At 37.2% G+C, this 25,338-nt stretch overlaps 4 protein-coding genes and 1 long non-coding RNA gene across 6 annotated transcripts; 2 read left to right on the forward strand and 3 right to left on the reverse strand.

The window, feature by feature from the left end:
• Nucleotides 1-1,527: 1,527 nt before the first annotated feature.
• Nucleotides 1,528-22,291, reverse strand: LOC149610687 (uncharacterized). The gene is made up of 5 exons (XM_089859516.1): nucleotides 22,152-22,291; nucleotides 21,914-22,092; nucleotides 1,901-2,017; nucleotides 1,745-1,840; nucleotides 1,528-1,587 (listed from the first exon to the last, which is right to left on the reverse strand). The coding sequence occupies exons 1-5, from the start codon at nucleotides 22,261-22,263 to the stop codon at nucleotides 1,528-1,530; spliced, it is 564 nt and encodes a 187-aa protein (XP_089715642.1). The 5' UTR covers nucleotides 22,264-22,291.
• Nucleotides 2,382-4,593, forward strand: LOC149610688 (uncharacterized). Its single transcript, XM_089859517.1, has 2 exons — nucleotides 2,382-3,007; nucleotides 3,064-4,593. The coding sequence occupies exons 1-2, from the start codon at nucleotides 2,405-2,407 to the stop codon at nucleotides 4,591-4,593; spliced, it is 2,133 nt and encodes a 710-aa protein (XP_089715643.1). The 5' UTR covers nucleotides 2,382-2,404.
• On the reverse strand, nucleotides 4,736-5,533 carry LOC149610689 (uncharacterized). The gene has a single exon (XM_089859518.1). It carries the CDS (start codon nucleotides 5,441-5,443, stop codon nucleotides 4,736-4,738), a length of 708 nt encoding a protein of 235 aa, XP_089715644.1. The 5' UTR covers nucleotides 5,444-5,533.
• LOC149610690 (uncharacterized) lies at nucleotides 5,434-6,802 on the reverse strand. Its single transcript, XM_089858773.1, has 4 exons — nucleotides 6,103-6,802; nucleotides 5,925-6,048; nucleotides 5,678-5,864; nucleotides 5,434-5,565 (listed from the first exon to the last, which is right to left on the reverse strand). Exons 1-4 carry the CDS (start codon nucleotides 6,499-6,501, stop codon nucleotides 5,460-5,462), a joined length of 816 nt encoding a protein of 271 aa, XP_089714899.1. The 5' UTR covers nucleotides 6,502-6,802; the 3' UTR covers nucleotides 5,434-5,459.
• LOC149610691 (uncharacterized) lies at nucleotides 9,343-11,825 on the forward strand. 2 transcript variants are annotated; one of them, XR_016376813.1, is made up of 2 exons: nucleotides 9,343-10,001; nucleotides 10,078-11,825. It is a non-coding gene; the product is annotated as an uncharacterized LOC149610691 (long non-coding RNA). The 2 variants fall into 2 exon arrangements; XR_016376814.1 differs by having other exon boundaries at nucleotides 9,343-9,960.
• Nucleotides 22,292-25,338: the final 3,047 nt, after the last annotated feature.

Here is a 25,338-nt window from a genome sequence, read left to right on the forward strand (position 1 = left end):
GCAAACCTGTAACATGTCTATAAATATAGTCCTATTGCAGTTTTAAATTGGCAGCTGGATTTCTACTTTTCCATCACTTTTGCAGATCTGTAACATGTCTATAACTGTGGTCAAATTACAGTTTTAAACTAGCAGCTGGTATTTCTACTTTTTCATCACTTTTGCAAACCTGTAACATGTCTATAAATATAGTCAAATTGCAGTTTTAAATTGGCAGCTGGATTTTTACTTTTCCATCACTTTTGAAGATCTGTAACATGTCTATAACTGTGGTCAAATTACAGTTTTAAACTAGCAGCTATTATTTCTACTTTTGCATCGCGTTTGCAGAATCGCGCTGCATATTTCTGCCAGTACAGACAATTAACAGATAATAAACAGAAAATGTAGAAACGGCAGACAATTTGCAGTTCTGGAATTGTTGTTAAATTTTCGCGTTTTTTGAGCTGCAGAAAATGTAGCCTTAATGTATACCTATTACAGCGTGGTAGCGATAAAAAAGCGCGTATGCAGATGAATTACAGCCTAAAGTTTTTGTACGGGTCATGAACAAAATCCCGAAATCTTCTTCGAAATCTGAAAATAGCGTTCAAAATCTGAATATCTCCTTTAAAATACCGAAATATTTAAATCTTGGACTAGATTTCCAGATTTCTAAAATCTCAGTCAGAATCTCAAAATCTTTGTCAGAATCCTGAAATCTCAAAATCCCCTACACTAAAATGCCGAACGTCCGACCCCTCGGTCTATTATTTTTCTGTCATGTAGGGTCAAGAATGTAGGACATAATCCCCCAGTTACAATCCCCCCATTAGAGCCAAAAAGAACATAATCCCCTGCCATATGGGACAAAATCTCCCGGACCATATCCCCCAAATGGATGTCAATGACAAAACACCCCCACCCACATGACAAACACCCCCAACCACAGGATAAATTCCCCAAAATGTGTTTACGACAAAATACCCCAATGCACGGTTTAAATCGATATGTATGTTTATAAGAAAAGAAAACATAAATGCATGTTTAAAACATTTTAAACCCCCTGCAAGTTGGTAAAATAAACTTTCCAAAAGTTAGAAATTTCATGTATATACCGCCGTTGAGTCCACTACGCGACTGATAATTTAAATTTTAAACAACCGCTATAGCATTTACAATTCTCATACCAGGATAGAAAAATTATTCGATAAAGCTTATTTTATAAGTAAATAAATGTGAACAGCAATTTTGAGGAAAAGGCAAAATTATTAATTGGAAAGCCAATGAAGATAAACAACAATATTTTGGAAAAGGCAAAACATTGTCACATTATTTCCAAAATCTAACTCTAACCAAACCGAAAAAACCCAACCCATACCCAACTTGACCTGACCTAATACTATTGAGTTTAAATAATCAACTTTAACCTAACCTAATTATCCATATCTGACCTGGTTCTATTTGAGTTCATATAATAAATAACTACCGTTTTTCGCATCCCTGTTTTTCTGATCTTCAGAGAACTGCTGTTACGATACGCCGCGGTTACGAGAACCGCTGTATCGGTAACTGCTGTAAAGGGTAAACTGCCATTCCGGAAATCCACTATTTAGGGAACCGCTGTTATGAGGACCGCTATTATGAAACCCGCTCATACGGGAACCGCTCATGTGAGGGCTTCCCACATATACTCAATATTATGTTGAAATTCACTAATATTCCAGAGCCTTAAGCTATAAAATAGCGAAAGAACGTTTATTACTTGAAAGGCATGTCTGAATGATCCAGTCACTTCAGGATCTATCATGTCAACGTTGAAGTCATATCCAAGGACGCAAGATACTTTCTCCATGTATATCTATTTGTTAAAAAATAATTTTCTTCAGATATTTAAAAAAAAACATTCATTGTTACTTACCCAATCGGTGTAACCTTCGTCACCTCCTTGCCTAACATAAAGACAGATCCTCTGAAATTTGGTTTTTCCGTTAGAAGACATATCCCTGGTACATGTGTTGGCTAAATTTTCAAATGTCTGTTACGTAAAAATAGGGCTCATAAATATCATTGTATTTGTGAGGACAAGAATGTTCTAGAGTTCGAGTGTAAATTAGGGCTTCGAAGAGCAGAGTTTGATTCTATAGCGGTAACACGAGAGGCCCTTTCCACGCATGGCCATAAATGCACACCCATAGTACCCCGGTTTTTGGATGGAAATAAGTTTGAAGTGCATACCACCTAGTATAGCAACAAGAACTTCAATTTTCACTCGCGTTCGCTATAACATTATTTCCGCCGAGAGGTGGCTGCACACTGATCCCCAACCAGAAAAAGCATAGCTCTTTTCGTAATTTTATGCACGCATGCTCAGAATAACTCTGGGGGCCAGTTAAGCAGACTACGCTTTGAACTTGCGTTGAAAATGGAAGGGACCGAAACTAAGCTCCGGATTTTTGATCCGGTATATAGTAAATTAAAGGTTGTTGAACTCAAAGATATTCTAAAAAGGAAAAATATTCCATATAAAACTAACTGGCGAAAACAAGCTCTCGTTGAGGCACTCTGTAAGCATGAAAGTGAAAATACCCCTCAATACGACCAAGGCTTAGGATCATCAATTCAAGTCGCAAAAGAATCATCAAAGCTCAAATGCATCGATAATATTCAACAACAGCGTTTGCAAATTACAAAACCAACAAATAAGTCAGATGCGTACAACCGAGTATTAAGTTTTGGTTCCTCATCATCCACGCATCATGATTTTATTTTGGAAAAGAAAAATCCTGAAGTGCTTCCGTATTATCGGACACAGTTTAAATTACCCGACCCGGTGGAAATACCACCATGTTGTTGGTCAAAAGACCTGTACCTCATTCCAGATCTAAGTTTCGCTAACATTTACGATTACTTCGTGCGCGCCAAAGTTTTTATTGATGGGAAAGATAGAAACGATCGTAAAGGCATGGAAAGAGCTGTAGCTCATAAAAGAGCTGGGGATATTCACAAGGAACTCTTAGTAGCTCAAGTAAGAATAAATTATTAACTTTAGATAAGTTTGAATTAATTTTAATACTTCAACAGATTACCGATTCCCTGACATATGTAACATCACGCTGTTTTGCGTCAGCGAGAAACTTAGACTATGCTGTAGTTGTGTGCCTCAAGAGCACTGGGAAGGTGTGCGCTGGAGCCTGCGAATGCGCGAGGGGATTATCTGGATCATGCAGTCACATAGGTGCTCTTCTTTTATGCATAGAAGCCTTTGCCGAGTTTAGATGCAAATCTGGAGATAATGTAGGCACTTCACGAGAATGTGGATGGAACAAACCCAGAGGGAAAAATATTATCGCGTCTGAGTTGAAACCACAAATGTTTAAAAAACCAAAATTAATTTGTGAAGATGAAAATTTGACTGACGCTGTCAAAGAGGACAAACCTTTTGACTTTGACCCGAGACTTAAAATACATAGAAAATCTGATTTTATCGATTTAGCCAGGTCTGTTAATGAATTAGTACAAATTTACCCAGAAACAGGTCTTAGACACTTATGGGATATTGATACGTTACAACCAGAAGTACCCGAGGTCGCAATTGAGGTAGAAGTTTCTTCCAGTCTAGACGCAGTGAACCTAGTCCCTAGTCAGAGGCTACTTGGAAGTAGAGAATCTTTGTCAATACACGATAGTTCAGAATATGCAATGCCCCATAGTAAAACAGTAACTCTAGCAGATTTACCAACTAATGATAAATTTGAAACGCTACTTATTAGAAAACCTGCTATGGTACAATCTAAAATAGAGATACCTACTGACCAATTTGAAAGAGAATCACTAAGCTTAATTTTACCAATAAGATCTGAAATTAAAAATATTTCAGACGAAGCAGCGTTATCTTACATACAAAATAAAAGCACTAGCACGGATCTTGTTAGGTGCATTGAAGCTAATACTGTATCTCAGTCAAAATGTAAATTATGGATTGATTTGAAACCTGGTAGAATAACGAGTTCTATCTTCGGATTAGTATACAAAGCAAAATGTAAAAGTTTACCCAAATCTATCATTGCTAAAATACTCAACCCAAACCAACTAAGTAAATATAGCAAACTACCCAAAGCGATCCAGAGGGGCATTGATTTAGAACCATTAGCGGTAGAAAGGTACATTGATCTCACTAGTTTTGTCGTTGAAAAATCTGGCCTTACTTTGCACACGCGATATAGCTTTCTAGGTGCTAGTGGGGATGGTATCATAACTGATCCAAATATTGTCTCCAAAGGTGTCCTTGAAATTAAGTGCCCTTCTTCACTGAGAAATAATGATATTAGCAATATGCCTGTTGGTGAGATAGTGAATAAATACAAAGACTTTTGTATTGGTAAAGTAGGTGACCAATACAAATTAAAGAGAAACTCCTCATACTATTATCAAGTGATGGGTGAAATGGCAATCAAAAAATTGACATGGGCAGATTTTGTAATCTTTACTGGAACCAAAGAATGTAGTTATGTTTATATTGAAAGAATAGAGTTTGACCAAGATTTTTGGCAGGATATCGAAGAAAAGCTTGTCCAGTTTTACAAGCAATACATTGTACCTTACGTAATTTAGTTCCTAAAACATTTGTGATGTAGTTATGTAGTCATGGTAATGTTGTTATGTTAAACAATGAACACTGTTTTAATTCCCTTCAGGGGATAGTATTTAAAAATTTCTTTTTATTTAAATGTGTAAGAAATTCATAAAAATACAACTATTTTCCGACTACTGGCTTATTAATGTTGGTTAAATTTGAACAAACACTAAATATTTGACTAATTATTTTAATTTGTGATATGGGAAACACCCCATCTAGAATGTGAAAGTTTTTTATCCTACCAATTGCCCTCTCTACATGAATTCGTAATTCAGCGATCCTCCTGGTTTCAACTACTTCTTCCTCGGTAAACTGTGCCTTACTTTTAAGGAAAGGTGGTATGTTCAAGGTGCACTGTTTCGGCGCCAACAAATCTTGTATGGTAAATCCTTTGTCGGCCATGACATTTGAATTTGATGGTATAAGGTCAATGATACCACTTTTTTCAACCATGTATTTGTCAGAAGCTCGACCACCCCATGGTTTTGAAACATATGATATTACACCACCCGGAGTGATTCCGATAAGGAACTTGGCCGTATTATGATGTTTGTAAGAGGAATATGTTGTATTCTGAGTAAGCATATCTTTAGATCTTTCTATAAATACTTCAGTAGCATCAAGGATCAACATTGTGTCAGGGTATTTTTTGAATTTTTCTGGCATGTACTTGTTTACCAATTCTTTAGACGGGTAAGGACACAGCGCCTGTAGTTCCTTGTCTAATAAACAAATCCAGGTTGTAAAAATTTCAGAAAATGTAGATATACTAATGTCAAATCTGTCTGCTATGTCTTGCGTTAGCAGTCCCAGCTTTAGCCTCATAAGAACGGCGAAAAACTCATTGATAAGCGATAGTTTGTGATATCCCACATTTTTTTCTTTCTCCGTCAGCCGATTTTGAGGCTCGATAGTAAGTCATACACTCAGCTTTTCTTCTTAAGAAACTGAAATAAATGATGGCATAATTATATATCCTTCAACTTAACTTCTGGAAGCTTCTAAAAATTTACGAATTTCATGCTCAAGAACGTCAAGATAAAGAATTTAAAGTCTTACTTAAAAAGCCACATAAACGTAGCAAATGTAGGCAGTCCAGTGTAAAATTTGGTAACACTATCATCGTGTTGAATTTTTTCGAAAGACCACGTTTTCTTACGAATAACATCTTTGTACTCCTCAATTTGTAGCTTTAGCTTAGCATTTTCTTCGAGCAGATGATCGCTCATTGTTTGTGTACCAAAACCTTTTGAACAAGTAAAATATTTGTCATTACTTGGTAGATTGATATAATTTTAAATCATACTTCTAGTGGTTTTACTCTGCTTGGGTTTTGATGGGTTTCCATCAGTATAATCATGAAAAGATAATGATGACTGAATTGAATAATTATACCAATTCTTTTCCCATTGGTCTTCGTCTGACTTCCTCTAAAGTTGAATTCATTAACATGTATTGGGAAACTTTAAAATTACAGGTTTTACCTTCTTGGCATTCCGGCGTACTTGCCTCTCTTCTCGTGACAAATTCAATGGAAACACTTCTTCCGCAAATGAACTTGGTTCAGTTTCATTAATTTCTTCCGCGATTAATGAAGAACGTTCTTTTTCGATTGGCAATGGTTTTGAAATGATAGTTTCAATCACAGTGGGTTTCATATACAACGTAGGCACCCAGTCCACGTCGTCTTTATCCCACCCAGGGTAGCCGCTAACAAAATGCTTACTACAGATTTTATCATCTCGTCCAACCTTCCAGTTTTGTCTATTTATTATTTTCTCCCATAGTTTTCGTCTTTTAACTGGAATTCTATGAAATTTTGTCTTTTCTATTTTGGATTTCGAAGAGTGACTCTTACAACCAACAACACAGCAAGAAGGCATGATTATTGTTCACTGGCTCGCAAAGGCTTAACTTTTTAACTCAATATTAAAAGCCAAGAATAGAAATTTTAGAAAAACTACATAAAAAATTATTTTTTTATAAACTTTAATTATTATAATTTAAAAATCTACTTATTTGTATATTTTTAACTCTCTTACAAATCACCAAACAAATTGAAGTTGGGATTTAATGCATTTTTTCCATAGACTACAAGGGTAGTCTGCATAACTGGCCCCCAGGAGCTTCTAGCGCATGCGCGAGTTGTTTTTCCCCCTTTTTGGCCCTTTGGATGCGAAAAGAGCTATTATGGGATTTTTAAATTCTAGGAGAGCGATAGCTCTCTTAGATAAGACTTCATACTGCTCTTAATGTATAAGGAGGGTTTTTTGATTGGATGTAGCCTAGTTTTTATTGCATTGCATTAATTCTTTCGAAAAAGTTCCACAGAACTACAATTCCGGCAGAGCGATAGCTCTCTTAGATAAGACTTCATACTGCTCTTAATGTATAAGGAGGGTTTTTTGATTGGATGTAGTTTTTATTGCATTGCATTAATTCTTTCGAAAAAGTTCCACAGAACTAGAGCTAGATTACCGATGGCCCGTAATTGAGCTAGATTACCGATGGCCCGTAATTGAGCTAGATTACCGATGGCCCGTAATTAAGCTAGATTACCGATGACCCGTAATTAAGCTAGATTACCGATGACAGGTAATTAAGCTTGATTAGCGATGACAGGTAATTAAGCTAGAATACCGATGACAGGTAATTAAGCTAGAATACCGATGAAGTGTAATTAAGCTAGATTACCGATGAAAGGTAATTAAGCTAGATTACCGATGAAAGATAATTAAGCTAGATTACCGATGAAAGATAATTAAGCTAGATTACCGATAGCAGGTAATTAAGCTAGATTACCGATGGCCGGTAATTAAGCTAGATTACCGATGACAGGTAATTAAGCTAGATTACCTGTTGTTGTTTGACGCAAGAACGACTCTGGGTTTAACTGGTTATAAACTCTTTATTAAGTTAATTAAAACATTTAAGTTAATTTCCGGGAACGCTACTAACAACTGATATCTGAGAACGGGTCTCGTACATAATCCCCCTGGACATAATCCCCCCGGACAAAATCCCCCTATTTTGGATTTGCCAAGACTTTTTCCCCCCGATTTTAGACGTGTTTGTACAAAATCCCCCCAGAGAAAACGTCCAGGACAAAATCCCCCAAAAGGAAAACTGTTCAACAAAATCCTACCGAAAGGATCATTTTATTGAAAATCCCCCAGATAATAGGCATTTAGAAGTAAAGGTAAACGGAAGCCCAAATCCAAAGATTATCTTTAATAATAATGCAAAAGTATAATTCACAAGAGTGAAAGGTATTGCAAACAATGTTCCTAAACCAAAAGAAGTAAACTACTGATTTTGTTTTAACTTATTTCCAAAATTCCAATATTTTGGAAAAGGCGGCATTTTATGGTTAGTCAGCAATATTTTGGAAAAGGCGGAAATTTATGGTTAGTCAGCGATATTTTGGAAAAGGCGGAAATTTATGGTTAGTCAGCAATATTTTGGAAAAGGGGGAAATTTATGGTTAGTCAGCGATATTTTGGAAAAGGCGGAAATTTATGGTTAGTCAGCAATATTTTGGAAAAGGGGGAAATTTATGGTTAGTCAGCGATATTTTGGAAAAGGCGGAAATTTGTGGTTAGTCAAAAATATTTAGGAAAAGGCGGAAATTTATGGTTAGTCAGCAATATTTTGGAAAAGGGGGAAATTTATGGTTAGTCAGCGATATTTTGGAAAAGGCGGAAATTTGTGGTTAGTCAAAAATATTTTGGAAAAGGCGGCAATTTATGGTTAGTCAGCGATATTCTGGAAAAGGCGGCAATTTATGGTTAGTCAGCAATACTTTGGAAAAGGGGGAAATTTATGGTTAGTCAGCGATATTTTGGAAAAGGCGGAAATTCGTGGTTAGTCAAAAATATTTTGGAAAAGGCGGCAATTTATGGTTAGTCGGCAATATTTTGGAAAAGGCGGAAATTTATGGTTATCAGCAGTATTTTGGAAAAGGCGGAAATTTATGGTTATCAGCAGTATTTTGGAAAAGGCGGAAATTTATGGTTAGTCAGCGATATTTTGGAAAAGGCAGAAATTTATGGTTAGTCAGCAATGTTTTGGAAAAGGCGGAAATTTATGGTTATCAGCAGTATTTTGGAAAAAGCGGAAATTTATGGTTAGTCAGCGATATTTTGGAAAAGGAGGAAATTTATGGTTAGTCAGCGATATTTTGGAAAAGGCGGAAATTTATGGTTAGTCAGCGATATTTTGGAAAAGGCAGAAATTTATGGTTAGCAATATTTTGGAAAAGGCGGAAATTTATGGTTAGTCAGCGATATTTTGGAAAAGGCGGAAATTTATGGTTAGTCAGCAATATTTTGGAAAAGGCGAAAATTTATGGTTAGTCGGCAATTCATACTATTTTCTCCATCATTGGTTCCGCTTTTCCTCGTAGGGGGAATACTACTATTTTTACTACTATCCTACTAAAAATATTTCCACTGTGGAAAACGACCTCTAAAATAGGAATGACCCCTGAAGGGTTCGTCTCCAAGGTGGGGATTTCGTTCCGTAAGCGGGGGATTTTGTCTCCAATTTGGGAGGGATTTTGTCTCCAGTTTGGGGGGATTTTGTCTGCAAATGGGGGGATTTTGTCTTATGCCCATTTGGACGGGGGGAAATTTTTGGGGGGATTATGTCCAGGGGGATTATGGGAGTCACCCATCTGAGAACAGATAACTGGGAACTGATCAACTGTGAACTGACTTTGAGAACTGACAACGTTATCGGAATGTTATCCGGTTATTCTACAGGGCCGGTAGGCCCTTGTAGATATGACATGACACCCTTCCGTAATGTTAAAGAAAAAGTCACACCTTTTAGGGTTAGCGTCCCATAGAAAAAGCATTAAAAAATTTTCGGTTTTTTAACGAAATGGTCATAGGTCATACGGGAAAAGTATAGCGAAGTTAGTTTTCGCAATACTTCTAAATTAACAAGCATTTATTAAATGGGAAACTTACGTGTTTCGATTTTTAATTAATGAATTCTAATTTTTGTAATTTAACTAATTAAGATAGTACGTCAAAAAATTACTTTTGGGCCAGAAGTCAGCCTAACCTTATAGCACGCTTAAACCTAATTCTACATTTCGTTCTCGTTGACAACTAGAAGGGCCTAGGTTTGTGGGTGCTAACAAGTTACGTTGACATATTTCAAATGTTGGCTTTCTTGCTGATTTTCCTAATTTCTTAGCAGTGGACGCTAACAAATTACTTTGGTATTTCAACCGAGCTTGAGCACCTTTATATGTATTTTCTAATTAACTGTAGCACCCTTAATAAGAAATACGTCGTTATCAGGTCGAATTTTCGTCTAGAAAAGTAATTCAGGTAAATAATTACAGTTAACAGAGGTTTTTATATCATTTAAAGTAAGGTTTTGAACGTTCTTTACGGCCAAGGCTTAAGTTGTATAGACTAATAGCACCCCATCTTATTTCCCCATAGAGCTTAATACAGTCGAAGGCAGAGGGCTGCCATTACCCTATTTTAGTTACTCTTTAAAGATTATTAAAAAGGCTGATTTCCAGCTCTCATTTGTTTTGGAATCCTGTGTATAGTCTGCTCAATTTTATGCTAGAAACATAGCCTAACCGGGTTAACACTAGGCTTTTTATGCTGTATTTACCGTGTGCGCTTCCAATAAATGGCATACCTATTCAAATTATTAACGTTTTGAAATAAAGATAATGCTTTTCACCCTGTGAAAAGATCGAAAACTTCAAAATACTACTCGTAAGATGACAAAAAGTTTAATATGTTTTCCCTACTGCAGAGTCGTGATGTTTACGTTAGCGCAGCTTAACTATTTGTTACCAACAGTGGATTTTGTTAATTCATAAATATAAGTAACAGTGGTGCTGATTAATCCAGGAGGACAGTGTCGTTATGTAATTTAATTAGTCAAATAATTTCCATGTTTACATCAGCGCAGATTTTTCCAACGTAACCACGTCAGCAACGGAGGGTTACGTTGTTGGCTATCTCCACAGTTCACATTTATTTGTCTAAATTGCTATGAATTGTTTAGGTATTTAATTTAATTACTGTTATTGAAGCCAAAGTTGCTAAACTATAGAATCACATCATTCATTAACATATGTTATAGATGATTTTTATGTTACCGCAAATTTAGCACGTGGTATGATAAAAGTTTAACACATTGTGTTGGCAAGAATGAAAAACTCTTCTAAACTTTACAATTAAGGTGATTTGAAACTCATTTTATAAGCTAAATCAACACTGCCAAACCTCAATCCTTCATTAATTTCAACTTAATTATGTATAATTAACGTTAATTTAAACATGAAATATACATATTTGGATGAGAACTCGAGTAACTTTGAAATAAAATACTTAATTAAGATTAATACTGCACAAGCTGTTAGTATAGCCCCATGTTTTCTATCTCATACTTAGTTAATTTAAATTATCTTTAAAGTACATTAATAGGCGCGAAATTTGAAAGTTTAAGGTAAAATAAGAGTCAAAACCCACTAAAAATTGCAATTAAGGTTAAGTATATATTGAAAGTCATTTATAACCTAAATGTACACTGCCGAAATACAATCTTACGTTAATTTTAAATCAATTAAATATAATTAACGTGAAATTAAACCAAAAATATTCATTTTTTGGATTAAAAGCTCAAATAACTTTTAAATAAACTGTTTAATTAAGATTAAAACTACCCAAGCCGTTGGTAAATCCCAATGTTTTCTATTTCACACTTCAGTTAATTTCAACTATGTTTAAAGTACATTAATTGGCGCGAAATTCAAAAGTTTAGGGTAAAATAATGACTGTGGCAAAAATGTTAAACTGCACAAAATATTCCAATTAGGGTAAAAAATTCCAATAAATTATACTTTTAAGCTTAATCCACTCTCCCGAACTGCGCTCAAATTAAGATTAAAACAACGCAAGTTTTTCGCACAGCCACAGATGTTTCCTATTTCGCTTTCGAATTAATTTAATTCATCATTAAAATACATCAAAAGCGCATACATATTTTAGAGTAATTGCTATTAAAGTTAATATTTCATTGAAACTTGTATTATAAACTAAATCCACACTAGATAAACCGTTAAATTAAACTTAATCAAGTATAATTAATGTGAAATTAACCCAAAACACGAATGTTTTTGGTAAATTCATGGATACCTTATAATTAAACTAACAAATTATAATAAAAACTACACTTATCTTTCACTTAGCCTCCATTTTCCTGTTTAATTCTTACACTTAAAAAATTTAAAATCATTTTTCCCATATTGAAAAGAGAGCCATTGAAAAGGCGCGAAATTTAAAAGTGTTTTGGGGGGAGGGGGCGGGGGTACAGTTTGTGTGCCTTTTTAACAGGAGTATTGTTACAATTGTAACACTACAGACCTTGTATTTCTAATGGAACCGGCAATACCGCAACGCTGAGCCGAAAAACCAGGATGGTAATTGTTTGGACCTATCGGGTGAGGACATTGGAGCACCAAAAACATACCGCGGTGTCACTTGTTGAACGTTAAAGCGACCTTCATCACTTTAAATCCCATGACCTGCTCAATCTGGCAATCTTTGAAAACTCAACTATGAGGTACTTCCGGTCCCTTTTGATATACAGGGTCTTCAGTGTAGGAGCTAAGTAGTAGAATTACAGTAGTTAGTCTCGTTTCCTAGCAAAATGCCAACCTGTTCTAACCAGGACAAATTGGACAGGATGTTTATTTTGGGTGAAGGTCGCAGTAACGTTCAACTAAAGGCAGTGCTTTATGCCGAACGGTTTCCACACCGACAACATCCGGTGCGAAGCACCTTTTCCGACATTGGCGAGCACCTTCGTGATTTCGGTAGTGCAAGATCATGAACGTAGAAGAGACTGTATAGTCTGTAATGAGGATATAGATTTTGACATCGTAGCACGTTTTGAAGCCAATTCATGCTAATAGTAGAGCGGTGGAACAAGAAGTTGCACTAAGCCATTCTACTGTTTGTGCCAGTTTACAAGGGAATCATTACTGGCATTATCATACCCCCTACATCAAGCCTTAACGGACGAGGATTTCCCAAGACGGCAATACCATTAGTCTTACCATGCGTCATGAGTTTACTGCTTGCAAATGTATTGCAAGACATGGACAGTCGTCTGGAAGATTGCCTAAACCACAATGGTAGAAACGTCGAATATTTACGTTGAGGTGTTTACCAAACAGTTAAGAGGTTGCAATTTGAGGCCCACGTTCTAAGACTAATCGTAGGACAGTGCTTTAAAATATTTTGTTGCATTCTCCAGTATTCTTTTTGTACCTTGTCACTCGTTGTCACTTGCATACAATAAAACATGAATTCTAAACATTTATTTACACCCTGTATAATTTAGTATGACATCACCCGTTGGCAGTATTGGGGGTTGTACATAAAGGAAGCTGTTGGTCTGATCTCGACACCACTGTATACGTATACAGTGTACGAAACAAATAGTTTTCTTCCATATTTCAAATACCGTCGTTTTTAAGCTTCTTTCATAAATAAAGTGCAACATTATATGCTTATCGAAATCAATGTTATTGGATATAAGTTAAATGTAATTAACGATACTGAAGTACTTCTTTAAGCAATTAGAAATAGATCAACCCCAAATGTATGACGGTAAAGCAAACATAATTATTCAAAATTTAATTACATTAAGACTGAAGTAACAGATATTATAAAAAAACGTCTTGGTTTGGACCAAGGCCGAAAAAACAAACGATATGTGTGAGGTTTATCAATTGGCTGAAGTTTCAGATATTGCAATTTTTTTAGTTATTTTTATCCATTTAATCCTTAATCAATATTAAATTCAATCAACTGATTTTACTGTTAATCGATCTATTCCCTCTAAATTAATTGAAAAAATTACATATCTACGCTTTTTCAAGAACAATTACATTTTCCGAAAACATTTTATCATGAAATTAATTATTTTGAAGGGATTTCGTGTAAGCACTTGACGGACATAGTTTTAATTGTTGCTGGCTTGACAAATTTTCAAGTTTGCATCAAAAAAAAAAACTTAAAGTGTTAGCGACATAATTTTCGTCACCCACAAACTTATAATGCTAAAAAAATCCTTGAAAAATCTAGTTTATTATGATATGTTTACTTTTGTATTTGGTTTCGTAGAAATTAGTAAAATTGCAATCAAAGTTTAGTGTTTGGAAAAGGCCTAGTTAAAATTTTGTTTCGCTTGATGACGTAGTAAGGAGAAACTTTCACTCTTGATGTCGCTCACGTGACGCCTATAAGTGTCTCAGCGCCGCGTTAAGCCTATTTTATTCAGATTCGCGCGGCATTGGTATACTCGGGAGTCTCGGGCGCGCGCGCTTGGCTTTTCCGCGAGATGCCGTGAGTGACGTAGCAAGGAGAAAACCCGCCAAAAATCTTCTCCGCAAATTTGCTTTTGCCCCCCAAATTTCAAGTTTTCAAAGTGTTTTTTCTGTGTTTTCCTTCATATTTAAATATTAATCAAGCATATATTTGGAATCAGAAGAGTTTATACTCTCAAAAAAGTAAGGTTTTCTTTAGATTTGAGATAATTTTTAAATTACGTCGCTATTCCTTTAAATCGGTAAGTTGCTAAGAAGACTGATGTTAAAAAAAATATGATAATTTAAATTTATTTTGTCCAGACTAGTTAATAAACGAATGCCGTATACTTAAGACAAAGCAACATCGTTTATCCTGTGTGGTTTTTGTTAGTAAGTAGCTATCTGTAGCACTGGAAAAATATGATATCGGTATAAATATAACCAAAGGTATAGGTAAAGATTACATAAAAAGAAATACGTTTCAGTACCAATGGCTTTTGTATTCATTTCCATTCATTACCAGTTAAACGAAGAAGGTCACACTTAACTTAACCCCCCGCCCCAAGAAAGTATAAAGTACGAAGATGAAAATTGCAGTGCAACCTTTCTTTCACAGTCGCGACATTAGAAATGTAGCATTTCGATATACGAAATTAAATGTATGAATTCGTGCAACACCCTGGTTTGGCATCCACTATTAAATATTTACATCTTCCTTTCGAATTATGTCAAAGTTCGCTTGGCCTTTTTAGACACAGTATTTCAAATATTCAATATTAAATCCCTCAACACGTACTCCCTTCAAAATAATTAATTTCATGATAAAATGTTTTCGGAAAATGTAATTGTTCTTGAAAAAGCGTAGATATGTAATTTTTTCAATTAATTTAGAGGGAATAGATCGATTAACAGTAAAATCAGTTGATTGAATTTAATATTGATTAAGGATTAAATGGATAAAAATAACTAAAAAAATTGCAATATCTGAAACTTCAGCCAATTGATAAACCTCACACATATCGTTTGTTTTTTCGGCCTTGGTCCAAACCAAGACGTTTTTTTATAATATAGTTAAGGCATCGCGATTAAAAATAAAGATTACAAGAATGACCGCGATGCATAAAAAACACAAGTGTAGAAAATATAATCTGGATATAGATAAAAAACAACCGGTATTATCTCTAATTTACAACAGTCCCTCTTAATATCGGTGGTTTCAATCTTCTATCCAGGGGGTGGTCATTCAATTATTTTCAGTCCAAGGGCTTTAACGCAGAAGAGGTGCTTCGGACGGAACAGGCTCTTTGTACAGATATCAGCTGGCATTTCCTCTGTTGGTAGATACCGCAAGGCTATATGTCCCTGGTCGTAGGTGTCTCGAATGAAGTGGTGCCGGATATCAATGTGCTTCGTTCTGGCATGGAAAACAGGATTATGAACGAGTTTCTGGGCACCCTGGTTGTCGTTGTACAGCTCGATCGCCTGAACTGATACTCCAAGTTCGTTGAGAAGTCCCTTGAGATATATGGCTTCTTTGGTTGCGTCGGACATTGCCATATATTCTGCTTCTGTACTGGACAAGGCAACAGTTCGCTGTTTCCGGGCTTCCCAGGATACTGCAGCGCCGGCTAGTTTGAAGACATATCCAGTATATGACTTCCTATCTTTCGGACAGCCTCCATAGTCTGCATCAACGAAACCCTGGATTGGCAATCCGGTCTTCCGATAAATCAACCCATGATGAAGAGTTCCCTTCAGGTATCTCAGAACTCTTTTCCCGGCAATCCAATGAGTTTCGTCATAACTTGTGTTGAACTGGCTCAATGCGCTGACTGAATACGCCATATCCGGTCGTGATGATACTACCAGGTACATGAGAGAGCCGACCAGAGATTGATACTGAATTCGACTGATGTCTTCTGCTGCTGGGTGTTTTGGATTTTGCAACTTATTGTTGGCATCCATTGGAGTCGCTATTGCTTTGGAGTCTTGCATGTTGAAACGTTTCAGGACCGTTTCTGCATATTTCGCTTGGGAAATCCGGATGGTATTTTGTTTTAAATCTTGGTGAAATTCCATTCCGAGACAGTGATGGATTGGCCCCAGGTCCTTCATATCGAATTTTCTCCCAAGTTCAATCTTTACTTCAGTCATCCAATCCGGGTTGTTGCTTGCAAGGATCAGATCGTCGACATAGACTCCAATGATCATAATATCTTCCGCGACTCTTAAAACGTATAAGCAGGGGTCGCTCTTCAATGGTGTCATTCCAATTTCCGAAAGTCTTTGATGTAACTTCTTGTACCATTGGCGGCCCGATTGTTTTAAGCCGTAAAGGGATTTCTTGATACGACAGACTTTATGTCCCTCTTCTTCCAGGTCCCCGGTCCATTTCTTTGCTCTGGCAATGATCGACTTGTCGAACCGGGTTGACTTGACAATTTCTTCGAGAGATTCTGTTAATCCTTCCGGGACGACCATATATATTTCCTCCTCGAGTTCGCCATTAAGATAGGCCGTGACGACATCCATCTGGTGGACTTCCAAACCGATTTCCACAGCAAGGGCCATAAGCAGTCTTATCGAGCTGGATCTAATGACGGGTGCGAACGTCTCTTGGTGGTCGATCCCTGGTCTCTGGGCAAAACCTTTCGCTACGAGCCTGGCTTTCCTTTTCTCTACTTCTCCGCTGGGTAAGTACTTCGTTCGGAAGACTAAACGATTTCCAAGGACCTTCTGGTTTTCCGGACAGTCAACGATGTCCCAGGTTTCGCACTTGATAAGCGAAACGAACTCTTCCGTTACTGCTTTCTTCCAATCGTTTGCGTACGGAGAAGCCAGGGCTTGCTTCAAGGACAAAGGTTCTGATAAGATGGCTAGGTTTGCTGACTCATCGGACAGGGTTTCTTGCTCGTCAGTAGCCTCTTCAGTAGACTCTTCTGAGGCGCTCGGAATCATGTTGAACCTTTTCTTCGGTCGTCCGGGTGCTCCAGTTCTTATTTTCTTCGGTCTGCCAGGACCTTTCTTCAGAACGAGGGTTTCTGAGGGTTCTTCGAAGACGTCCTCGTTTTCCTGGGCATTAGGTTCTTCCGGGGTTTCATCTTCGAACTGCTTTTTGACTTCTTTGCCTGACGGTTTTGCAGCGTGTGTAGTGGCCGGGACTTCGATTTCGCCTTTAGCTTTGCTTCCGTATTTCAGGTTGACTTCTGGAGTGACGAAATCATCATATCCGCCTTGTTTATTAAATTCTCCCAGGAACTTGACATTTCGACTTCGGTAAATTTGCTTCTCGGACGGAACCCAGAGTCGATAGGCCTTCGAGACTTCAGAATAACCGATGAAAACGCATTCTTTGCTCCTGGCTACAAACTTCCCCTTCCTTTTATTTTCGTCCAACAGCAAAGCTTTGTCGCCGAAAATCTTCAAATGTTGCAGGGATGGCTTCTTTCCGGTCCATCTGGTAAATGGTACTTCTCCATTTATACTTCGGGAAGGACAACGGTTTCGAATGTAATTAGCCGTGGCCATCGCTTCTGCCCAGAATGATGGTGGAAGTTGCGCTTGTATCATCATACATCGGGCCATATCTAGGAGTGTTCTGTTCTTTCTTTCGGCAATGCCATTCTGTTCCGGGGTGTATGGTACGGTGAGCCTTCTTTTTATCCCAGAGTCTTACAGGAATCTGTCGAATTCATTGTTGCAGTATTCGGTTCCGTTGTCGGACTGCAAGGTCTTGATTTTTCTCCCGGTTTCCACTTCAGCTCGATGCTTGAATTCTTTGAAGGCTTTCAACACTTCGCTCTTGTGTTTTAAGAAACTGACTTCACTCCACCGGGAATAATCATCAGTGAAAACGACGATGTACTTGGCTCCGCTCATCGACATTACTCTCATCGGCCGGCATACGTCAGAGTGTACTATTTCCAGGACATGTGAGGTTCGGCTATCTTCGGTTTTCGGGAACGGCTCTTTCGATTGCTTTCCTTTGATACAGATTTGGCAGATTCCCAGGCTCCCATCTTTTTCAATGTTGAGTCCCGTAGCCAAATTCTTCCGGGCCATTTCCTTTAAACTTCTCTCGTTCAAGTGACCGAGTAGGAAATGCCAGTTTTCCAGGTTGCTTCTAGGCTTTATTTCCGATTGCACTGCATGGACCGTTTCTTCAGCCTTTCTCAGGAAATAAAGGTCTCCAACTCTGTCAGCAACTGCAATCACTTCCCCGGTTGCCGTTTTAATCCAGGCTTGCGACTTCTTGAATGTGACCTCATGTCCTTTGTCTGTCATCTTGGCAATGGATAGGAGATTTGTTCTTAAATCCGGGACATGAAGGGCTCGTTCCAGGCGAAGAATTCGATTGTCGCTGCCATTCGTTGCCTGTACTTTTACTTCGCCAACACCTCGTATCTTCGTTGACTCTGCGGTGGCCAGGTTTAAAGATTTCGTGGTCTCTTCGTAAACGTTGAAGCGATCTCTGTTGGAACTCATATGCGAGGTGGCTCCGCTGTCCAGGCACCAGGAATCGTGATCAGCTTTCAGGTGCAATGCGAATTCTTTCTCGGCCAAATTTTCTGCCAGTACATGATGGGCGTTTTCCTTCTTTCTGGTTTTTCTTTCTGAACCATTGCCTCTGTCGGGGCAATCGGCTACCTTGTGGCCGGGTTTCCTGCATCCATAACACTTGTACTTAAAGGTCGTGCTTCCTCGTCCACGTAAGCCTCTTCCTTTACCCCTTTCTGCAGTTTTCCGGGAAAAGTGGTTACTGCCCATCATCGCATTCTGCACGGGTTCGTCTTCCCTAGATTGCTTGGCGTCCGATTCCTCCAGGATCTTTATTTTTAAGCCTTCTGGATCAGGTAACGTATCCCTGGACTCTATTGCGCACCGGAAGTTCTCGTACGATTCCGGTAGACTGTATAACAACATAATGGCCAGTAGGTCGTCGTTTACAGCTACTCCCATGTCAGCCAACTTGTCTACTGCGTCGAAGAATTCTCGGACGTGATCCCGGACATCTTCTCCCTCCTTCATTTTCTTGAGGGTCAGTTTCTTCAGCAGCGTGGCTTTCCGGGCAGGTCCACTGGACTGGTAGATGGATTCGAGCCTCTGCCATACTTCCCGTGAGGTTGTGCAATTCTTTACTTGCTTCAACTCCGACGGACTGATCGACAAGATTAGGTCCGCTCTTGCTTTTCGATCATTACTGTCCCAGGTAGCGACCGCCTGGGCGTTTCCTTCCGTTCCCCGCACCGGAGTTGGCCTCGTTGAAGTTCCATCTACGTACTCCCAGAGGTCGTTCTTTTGAAGCAGGGCTTCCACTTGCATTTTCCAGGTATCATAATTATCCTTAGTTAACGTCTCGATTCGTCCCAGGTGATTTCCGGCCATTCTCTGTTTGACTCCGCACCTTAAAGGATAATCTTCCCGGCGTTGAACTTCTTATGACTTCTAAACCTCTGCGCAGTGGAAGCGTGCTGGGCCCATAACCTGTTGTTGTTTGACGCAAGAACGACTCTGGGTTTAACTGGTTATAAACTCTTTATTAAGTTAATTAAAACATTTAAGTTAATTTCCGGGAACGCTACTAACAACTGATATCTGAGAACAGATAACTGGGAACTGATCAACTGTGAACTGACTTTGAGAACTGACAACGTTATCGGAATGTTATCCGGTTATATAGTTAAGGCATCGCGATTAAAAATAAAGATTACAAGAATGACCGCGATGCATAAAAAACACAAGTGTAGAAAATATAATCTGGATATAGATAAAAAACAACCGGTATTATCTCTAATGACAGGTAATTAAGCTAGATTACCAATGACTGGTAATTAAGCTAGATTACCGATGACGGGTAATTAAGCTAGATTACCGATGACTGGTAATTAAGCTAGATTACCGATGACAGGTAATTAAGCTAGATTACCGATGGCTCGTAATTAAGCTAGATTACCGATGGTTCGTAATTAAGCTAGATTACCGATGGTCCGTAATTAAGCCAGATTAACGATTACAGGTAATTAAGCTAGATTACCGATAGCAGGTAATTAAGCTAGATTACCGATGGCAGGTAATTAAGCTAGATTACCGATGGCCGGTAATTAAGTTAGATTACCGATGACAGGTAATTAAGCTAGATTACCGATGACAGGTAATTAAGCTAGATTACCGATGACAGGTAATTAAGCTAGATTACCGATGACAGGTAATTAAGCTAGATTACCGATGACAGGTAATTAAGCTAGATTACCGATGGCCGGTAATTAAGCTAGATTACCGATGGCCGGTATTTAAGGTAGATTATCGATAGCCGGTAATTAAGTTAGATTACCGATGACAGGTAATTAAGCTAGATTACCGATGACAGGAAATTAAGCTAGATTACCGATGACAGGTAATTAAGCTAGATTACCGATGGCCGGTAATTAAGCTAGATTACCGATGGCCGGTAATTAAGCTAGATTACCGATGACAGGTAATTAAGCTAGATTACCGATGGCCGGTAATTAAGCTAGATTACCGATGGCCGGTAATTAAGCTACATTACCGATGGCCGGTAATTAAGCTAGATTACCGATGGCCGGTAATTAAGCTAGATTACCGATGGCCGGTAATTAAGTTAGATTACCGATGACAGGTAATTAAGCTAGATTACCGATGGCCGGTAATTAAGTTAGATTACCGATGACAGGTAATTAAGCTAGATTACCGATGGCCGGTAATTAAGTTAGATTACCGATGACAGGTAATTAAGCTAGATTACCGATGACAGGTAATTAAGCTAGATTACCGATGGCCGGTAATTAAGTTAGATTACCGATGACAGGTAATTAAGCTAGATTACCGATGACAGGTAATTAAGCTTGATTACCGATGGCCGGTAATTAAGCTTGATCACCGATGACAGGTAATTAAGCTTGATCACCGATGGCAGGTAATTAAGCTAGATTACCGATGGCTCGTAATTAAGCTAGATTACCGATGGCTCGTAATTAAGCTAGATTACCGATGGCTCGTAATTAAGCTAGATTACCGATGGCTCGTAATTAAGCTTGATTACCGATAAGCATATCACTTGTGCTGGTGCTCAATTCTAAGACATTTGATGGTGCTCAGATCTATGGAATCTTTTTGTGCACAGGCCTACTTAATCTTTTTGTGGTATAACTACCGCTTGCTCTGTGATGTGCTTGTGAAAATGACGGGAAAGCAATTTGAGGTTGACTGGACGTTGATTATCAAGTCAAGCAGTCAGGATTGAAGTTATGTGGTTGGCTAGTTGAAAAGCTTAAACTAATAAAAGTGCAACGCCCTAAAACCTTTTCTCTCCTAAGGTTTCTAAACTATTTTAATTATTATTAAGACTGAAGTAACAGATATTAATAAAAACTGTCTTTGTAGACAAAACGGAAAAAGTAAGAGATAAGTGTAGAAAATTGATACGGTTTTTTATTTATCAGCTATTAACATTTTTCAGTCCATTTTATTCCCCTTATAGGGCTCAACCAAATTGTAAATACTTGAGAGAAAATAAATGGAAAACGCGTATTATTTTAAAATGATATATGTGTCATGTTGAAATATTTTTACTAAAGTAATTTTGGTGAAAAAAACTAAGATAAGAATTTTTTCAAATAATTGATGTTTTATAATCATGTGTTCAAAGTGAAAATTGAATATCTGTACTTCAGGCAATTTATTTTCTACACTTATCTCTTACTTTTTCCGTCTTTGTCTACAAAGACAGTTTTTATTAATATTTACAGACGTTCTCCCAATCTACGCCACTTCAGAATCAAACTTCCCTCCCCCAAGATTAGGAGACATTTTTGCAATATAGAAACTTTCACCATCCATTGGATACTTTCTAAAAAACCTCTCGAAGTCTCCATTACAAGTTAAACTTTAGAGACTGATAAATATGATTGTAATTTTTAAACCTCGTATATTGTGACCCTTTTGGTTCGAGAATTCCAACTGTTGAATCTATCACTATTTTCGTTTGCTTCGTCGTTTTCGGCAGTCGCTCTCGCACTCATCTTATGGTTGTTTTCCAAAATCAGTTTCTCGAGTTGTTTGACGCACGGACCATCCTGGTTCTTTCCGTCCTGAGTGGCGTCTAAATGAAAATAGGAGATGAAATCACCGCGTTTAGGAATTAAGAAAGTATTCGCTTACCACAGACTTCTTTCATAAATTTGTAGGCGTCTTTACTGTATTCATCGTTTTGGAATGCTATCGAGATGGTCGCGATAAAAATTAAGCTGAGAACAAAATATGCTAAGGCCATTTTAGGCGTCAAAAATCAGAAAATCTTTTCTATTGAATTAATTTGGGTTGCAAAGAGGAGAATGTTCTTGATGAGAACTCGCACAAAGTGTGAATTCAAAACATGCCAAAGTATGAATATATACGCAATTTCTCTGTCGTTAAGGGTAATATCGCTGGTCGATTATCGTTTGAATTTGAAAGTAATAAGGTACGAAATATTTTCGTCATAGAATTTATATCTCTAATGGGACGGGAATGATCGCTTAAAACAACGCGCGGTAAGATTAAGCCTTATCTCATGATCCAAAAAATACATATCTCATGGAGACTATTGTAGAAAATTCTTGTCGCTTTTGAATGAAATGTTCCTTCTTTTATCGTGTGATATTCTGTGGCTTGAACAATAGCAGCATACACAATAGGTAATAAAGTAAATGAACAATTGTCCAAAAGGTAGACTATGCAAAGTGGTAGTAATAGAGCCTAGAAACAAAGCAAATGATCATGTAAGTGTTTTCAACAAAATATCCAAGGCTTAATTTTTAATTAAACTTCTAGTGCAAAGGATATTTAAATTATTGTTATGTAGTTATTAAATTAATCCCGTTTGATAAGTTTAATTGAGTGTTCAGATATTGGCCTCTACACCATATTGCAAGCAAAAGGTCACTTTATCTAAAAGATCCAATTATTTCCAAGTGAATTTGCGATTCAAATGACCCATAATTGTTTTTTTTTTTGTTAAAACCAAATGTTTTACCTAAACATGAAAACAATTTTAGTTTCCTCAAAAGATAAGTTTGTTTTCAAAATATACTTATGCAGTATCTGGGTCCAGCCGAGAATGGGGTATATACGTAAAGGTGTCTACCAGAACTTTTTCCCGATGGCTAAGCTATCAGGGTCGACTTTATTAGGAATCTGTCTCTTCAAGAGAGACGAGGTCATTTGCTGGATTTTAAAGACCTTATTGGAGCATGTAAGAACATTGATAAGTTTCACACTTATGAGTTGTAAGCTGCTTATGCTTGAATTAAAAGACTTACACATTATACATATAGTTAAATCGTTTTCTTATAATGAATGGTACAGAACGAAAAATTCTTTTAGATTCCTAGATTATTCATATATATTAAACTACCTTTTCAACCTCAAAATCTTTTAGTACATTCGAGGTATTTCAAACCCATAAATTCTTCATCGGTGACGAGAATTTATTTATCTTGACCCAAAACGCGAGCGACTTCGTTGTAGGCACCGTTAGGTAGATTACGTTCACTGTTACGAGATACAATAACTTGTATGTAAGATATATGACATAAAGAAGCTAATTTCAATTGTGCTTTAATAATGGAAGTATAAAGACAGAAATTTTAACCCCTTATTACAAGAATACACCTTGTGCAAAATTGTATTGTGGGTAGATCTGTCAGGAGCAAATTTCCACGTCAAGATTTAAGTATCCACTTCAATTAAAATTTAGAACCTCATTTGTCTTCCTAACCAACATCGTTAAATCAAACGTTATTATAACAAGATTATTCAAGACAATTTCATCTCTTTCACGACATTAGAAGAATCCTAACAAAAACATTAACGTGTAAAAATTTGTTTTGGAACTGCTAAACCGTAAAATCATCAGGGGCACCACGTAAGCCAAGTTTTATGCAGTTTTATTTACATTTTAGTATGCTTAAAACTAGTTCTAATCTCAATACAAATAAACACAATGAATTAAATGCATTTTATTTTATATTACATTATTATTACTATTACTATGTATAATACACATATGTATAATACACTTATGTATAATACTACACATTACGTTCAGAAAACTTACGACATTCCTGAAAAAAAAATATTTTCAAGAATTAAAAATAATTTAATAAGAACTAGGGAAATTACGCTCTGTTCCCATTTCAAATAAACTCTGAATCTAAATAAACTATTTATAAGTTTAACGTCTTTTCGTGTTAACATTGAAAGTCATTGGTCAAAGGTAATTCCTACAGTTACCAAAACACTTGATCGTTTTTAGATAATGATTTTATTTATGGCTAAATGAGACTAATCGATAGTATTTTAAAATTCACTTAAATTTCAGCGACTTAAGCTATGAAATGATGAAAGAACGTTTATTACTTGAAAAGCATGTCTGAATGATCCAGTCACTTCAGGATCTATCATGCCAACGGTGGCGCCAAATCCAAGGACGCAAGATACTTTCTCCATGTATATCTATTTGTTAAAAAATAATTATTATCATCAGATATTTAAAATAATATATATATTCATCGATACTTGCCCAATCTTTGTAACCTCCGTCACCTCCTTGTCTAACATAAGCACAGATCCTCTGAAATTTGGTTCCGTCAGAATACAGACGATTGGTACATAAGTTGGCTAACTTCTCGAATGTCTGTTACGTATAAATTGGGCTTATAAATATCATTGTATTTGTGAGGACACGAAGGTTCGAAAGTTCGAGTGTCCATTATAGCTTAGAAGAGCAGAGTTTGATTCTATAGCGGCAACACGAGAGGCCCTTTAAAGCATTGCCGTTAAAGCTACCCATAGTCAGGGCCGGAAATAACAAAAAATTCTTATTAGGTCATGTGTCCAGTGATTTGACTAGAAAATGTATTGGACATTGTCCACTGGAATGTGCAAAAATAGTGTAGCATCTTCATAGTCAAGCTATCAAAACTTCGGAAAATTTATAGGCCAAAATATCCAATGATCCCCTTATGGGACATTTTAAAATTTTATTCGACAAAATCCTGTGGTTATTTCCGGCCCTGCCCATAGTACCCCCGGTTTTTGGATGGCAATGAGCTTTAGGTACCACCTTATATATATCAACAAGAACTTCTATTTTCACTCGCCTTCGCTATAACAAAACTTCCGCCAAAAGGTAGCTACACACTGGTTCCCAACCAGAAAAGCATGATGGGATTCTTAAATAACTACAGATGTTCTCCCGATTTACGCCACTTCAGAATCAAACTTCCCTCCCCCAAGATTAGGGAGACATTTTTACAATATAGAAACTGTTACCATCCATTGCATATAGTTGTTTTCCAAAATCAGT

The sequence above is a fragment of the Phalangium opilio genome, unplaced genomic scaffold (genome assembly GCF_054372755.1).
Source record: "Phalangium opilio isolate 3A_F unplaced genomic scaffold, DU_Popi_V2 ptg000329l_1, whole genome shotgun sequence".
NCBI classification, from domain to species: domain Eukaryota; kingdom Metazoa; phylum Arthropoda; class Arachnida; order Opiliones; family Phalangiidae; genus Phalangium; species Phalangium opilio.

Bases quoted from the DNA above. Each gene is read 5' to 3' on its own strand.
- LOC149610688 (XM_089859517.1), top strand. From the start codon at position 2,405: ATGGAAGGGACCGAAACTAAGCTCCGGATTTTTGATCCGGTATATAGT. The intron at 3,008-3,063 runs GTAAGAATAAAT...ATACTTCAACAG, and splicing joins AGGAACTCTTAGTAGCTCAA to ATTACCGATTCCCTGACATA.
- LOC149610689 (XM_089859518.1), bottom strand. From the start codon at position 5,443: ATGAGGCTAAAGCTGGGACTGCTAACGCAAGACATAGCAGACAGATTT.
- LOC149610690 (XM_089858773.1), bottom strand. From the start codon at position 6,501: ATGCCTTCTTGCTGTGTTGTTGGTTGTAAGAGTCACTCTTCGAAATCC. The intron at 6,049-6,102 runs GTAAAACCTGTA...ATTCAACTTTAG, and splicing joins TACGCCGGAATGCCAAGAAG to AGGAAGTCAGACGAAGACCA. The intron at 5,566-5,677 runs GTAAGACTTTAA...CATTTATTTCAG, and splicing joins ACGTTTATGTGGCTTTTTAA to TTTCTTAAGAAGAAAAGCTG.
- LOC149610687 (XM_089859516.1), bottom strand. From the start codon at position 22,263: ATGGCCTTAGCATATTTTGTTCTCAGCTTAATTTTTATCGCGACCATC. The intron at 1,841-1,900 runs GTAAGTAACAAT...TTTAACAAATAG, and splicing joins ACGAAGGTTACACCGATTGG to ATATACATGGAGAAAGTATC. The intron at 1,588-1,744 runs GTAATAAACGTT...TTCCCTAAATAG, and splicing joins CATTCAGACATGCCTTTCAA to TGGATTTCCGGAATGGCAGT.